This window comes from Cryptomeria japonica, chromosome 8, assembly GCF_030272615.1.
Source record: "Cryptomeria japonica chromosome 8, Sugi_1.0, whole genome shotgun sequence".
Taxonomy (NCBI): Eukaryota; Viridiplantae; Streptophyta; class Pinopsida; order Cupressales; family Cupressaceae; genus Cryptomeria; species Cryptomeria japonica.
In genome coordinates, this window is record NC_081412.1 from 89,629,262 (window position 1) to 89,633,002 (window position 3,741).

Below are 3,741 nucleotides of genomic sequence, written 5' to 3' on the forward strand. Positions count from 1 at the left end.
TGGTGACTTTGTTGAACATGTGGCAGTTAGATGATTATTGTTGGCAATTAGCTTTTGTTATTAAACAAATTCTTAATTTGTGTGCTTCTTTGGATTCTATGACTTTCAATCATATCCCTAGAGAATGGAATGGTGTTGCGAGTTGTTTGGCCAAATAGGCCTTGAATCAAATGTACAATTGGAATATTGTGGATTAGGAGCAATTACCCTCGGGACCGTCCTAAGAGTTGAACTACTTAGTGGAGATCGATAGGGTTGGTTAGTGTCTATGCTTTGTAATTTTCTTGTTTTTGAATAATTTTTACCCCTTTTAAGTGTCAGAATACACAAAATTGAAAAGAAAAGTCAAAAGTTCATTTTTGCAACTAAATAAGTTACTTAGATCACTTTAAATAACAACCGTGAATTTGGCTTGTAGAAAAAAATGGGTAGAACTAAATGATATAATTAGTTTTAAAAAACAAGAACAAATAGAAGTGAGTATGAATCAAATATGTGCCAATGCTTAGCTAAAATTATGTCACTTATATAATTATTACATTAAAAAATACCCTAACTAAAATTTGTCCAAAACACAAAAAAAAATTCAAACTATACAATTTTCACCATTTCAAATATAAAATACTTTCCTTAAATCTCAACCATAAATAACTCACAATAACCATATATTTATTAAAAAAATATAAAACACAAAATCTTTAACTTTATAAATGAAACTACCAATATCCCAACATAGAATCTACTAAATTTTCCCTTTATCAAATACACATGTACTCAAAGCATATTGTTTCGATCTAATACAATGGATGATGCTCATTTTGCTGTAATCATAAGTTATTGTTAATTGAAATTCTAAAATATATAAGATTTCGAATTTCAATTAATTAACATATGTTGGACTGGCCTTCTCCTCATTCGCAAGGAACGAAAGATGGCGGCGGAGTTAAAGTACTAAAATGGAACTCCATGGGGAAGAGAACAAACAAACAGCATAAATAGGAAAGAAAAAGAAAAAAGATAGGGATATTTTTAACTGCTAAAACAACCAACTGCCAAGTGTTGGTTTGCTGGTGACTATAAATGCTCAGTTTTTTCCTCCCATGCAAACCATAATTAGACATTTAGTGCCATTATCACATCAATCGTTTAGATTTTATTCACTATAGATTTAGGCATTACTCTTAGCTTGCCTTCTATCAGAGGAATTGGTTGTTCAATAGTGAACAGAGTTTAGAGTTACATAAACCTTTACTGGCATAGTTCTTTAAGATGAGAAACCTCCCCAGGCTCCTTATACTGGAGTCTCTTCTAGTTATAGCACTGTTATGCTTCACTAGTAGCTTTCAGCTGGTTGAAGGTGACAGCCGAGATGGATGGAACTATGCTCATGCAACTTTCTATGGAGGTTCAGATGCTTCAGGCACAATGGGTAAGCCTTATATTCTTTAACTTGTCTATTTTGCCAACTTTTTTCATGGGTAAACTTATATACCAACTATCATGGCAAAAACCCTCTTTACCCAATTCCTTTTGCTCTTTTGGTTTGCTGTGGAGATAATTGACTGATGCAGGAAGGTGGGTCATTGAGCTGAATGGTGAAGCTCTCATATACTGCACTACTAAATGCATGGCCATCAGTATATCTTGAAGAAAATAGTATTAGTATTTCTGCATGTGAAATGAACTAGCCCCTATTGAAAGTGCAGTTCTCATTAGGGTTTCCTGAGAAAATTAGGTTTTGTATTTGTGCATGTGAAACGAATAACCCTTATTGAAAGTGCAGTTTTTGAAAAGTTGTCTTGTTTGGTTCTTTTGTTGCAGCTGGTGCCTGTGGTTATGGGAATATGTATGCACAAGGATATGGTCTGACCACAGCTGCATTGAGTACTGCTCTGTTCAACAATGGAGAGGCTTGTGGTGCATGTTTTGAGCTGAGGTGTGTGGATGACCCACAATGGTGTCTTCCAGGGAGCCCTTCTGTGGTTGTCACTGCCACCAACTTCTGTCCACCAAATTATGCCCTGCCTAGTGACAATGGTGGGTGGTGTAATCCACCCAGACCACATTTTGACATGGCCCAACCTGCTTTTGAAATGATTGGCATTTGGAAGGCAGGGATTGTGCCTGTCAAATACAGAAGGTAAAACTACTTCTAAAGTTATTTGCAGTTTTATATTATAGTTGAGATGGGTTTAATGAATATAAGTTTTCTGGGTTCAATCTTGTGCAGAGTCCCATGTGTGAAGGAGGGAGGGATCAGATTTACCATTAATGGCAACTATTACTTTTATCTGATCCTGATAACAAATGTGGGTGGAAATGGAGATGTGGTGGGTGTGAAGGTAAAGGGGTCTAATATTGATTGGTTTCCTTTAACAAGGAATTGGGGACAAAACTGGCAATGCACAACCAACCTTAAGGGGCAGTCTCTGTCTTTTCAAGTTACAACCAGCAATGGGCAGAGAATTACTTCATATAATGTTGCTCCTTCTAATTGGTACTTTGGCCAGACCTTTGAAGGAAAACAGTTCTAAAGCTCATGGCATCCTTTTAAAAAGACTGGTGAAATCATTCACCCGTGTGAAGCATATATACTATAAATATAAAGATCTGTGTATGCAGTGACTGCAGCAGGGGTGTGTTTAATGCAGCCACCCGCTTATAGAGCTTTTCACAGCAGTTGATGTACTGATAACTGTTTTAATAATATATCTATCAAGCTCGAGATAATCTTTTATGTTCTTTTTTGAATTATTTGTGTGGTTTTACTGGTGAAAGATGCAAATGTGAGCTTGAAATTGACTCTGTTCAGTAGATGGCAAAAGTATATGACACCCAGGATATGGATTTTTGTTTTCTTTTTACTTGTGCTTACCATATAATTAGTTGATAGTCGTTTTCAATTAAAATGGCAAAGAAAGATGAGTTTTTTTTAATGAGTAATTGTTTAAAACTGTTAAAGGAGTTTTTTTTGATGAATAGTTAGTTATATATTTTTAAATTAAAATATTAAAAACATAATACATAATTTATATGGATGCATATGCCTATATTAGTAGGAGGATACAATGACCCAAATATTTGGGGGTTCTTAGATGTCAATTATAGGCCCCCAACTTAGTGCTGCCCTAATCTCTATCTTTAACTTGCTGAAAAGTAGCATGCACAAGCAAGATGGCAATGTTTATATAGGGAAATTTCCTACTTTCTAGCTAACCAAATGATTACAAGGGGTTGATCGTAGCAAGTGATTACAAGAGACCTCTATAAGGAATATTTGTTGATGGAGATTCTAGTTCTAAAGTTGTTCTCATTAGGAATGAGCCAAGCAAGTGATTACAAGAGACCTCTATAAGGAATATTTGTTGATAGTTTTTGAGGCACTCTAAATGCTCTTGGCAACAAAGGTGCCATAATTAAAATTGGTTCCTCCATGATGAGTTGTGAAAGGTTGGGCCATGCCATGCAGTATAGCTAGAAGGATTACTAGAAGCAATATAACATCAAAGAAGAATTTTTTAGGCTTCCTAGTCGTCCAAGACATGAATGATCCATTTAGCACACAAAGCTAACTCCTATTTGTAAAAATAATACCAAGGTCACCATAGCCCTATGTGAGGCAACATAATTCCCAAGAAATTTAGTGAAAGTCTTATTTGTGCCCCATCAAAGCCTAGAGAAAATCCTTACGGATCCATTCAATTTTTTAGTAGATGGGTGATAGAAAGTAATCTGGAGAAA

At 35.4% G+C, this 3,741-nt stretch overlaps 1 protein-coding gene across 1 annotated transcript; it reads left to right on the forward strand.

Moving 5' to 3' along the window:
- The first annotated feature begins 1,079 nt into the window (after positions 1 to 1,079).
- Positions 1,080 to 2,742, forward strand: LOC131079621 (expansin-A2). The gene is made up of 3 exons (XM_058017625.1): positions 1,080 to 1,429; positions 1,822 to 2,140; positions 2,231 to 2,742. Exons 1-3 carry the CDS (start codon positions 1,270 to 1,272, stop codon positions 2,532 to 2,534), a joined length of 783 nt encoding a protein of 260 aa, XP_057873608.1. The 5' UTR covers positions 1,080 to 1,269; the 3' UTR covers positions 2,535 to 2,742.
- The last annotated feature ends 999 nt before the right edge of the window (positions 2,743 to 3,741 follow it).

Excerpts from the sequence above, each read along its gene's own strand:
- LOC131079621 (XM_058017625.1), top strand. The coding sequence starts at position 1,270 with ATGAGAAACCTCCCCAGGCTCCTTATACTGGAGTCTCTTCTAGTTATA. Across the intron at positions 1,430-1,821 it reads AGATGCTTCAGGCACAATGG|CTGGTGCCTGTGGTTATGGG; the intron begins GTAAGCCTTATA and ends CTTTTGTTGCAG. Across the intron at positions 2,141-2,230 it reads GTGCCTGTCAAATACAGAAG|AGTCCCATGTGTGAAGGAGG; the intron begins GTAAAACTACTT and ends AATCTTGTGCAG.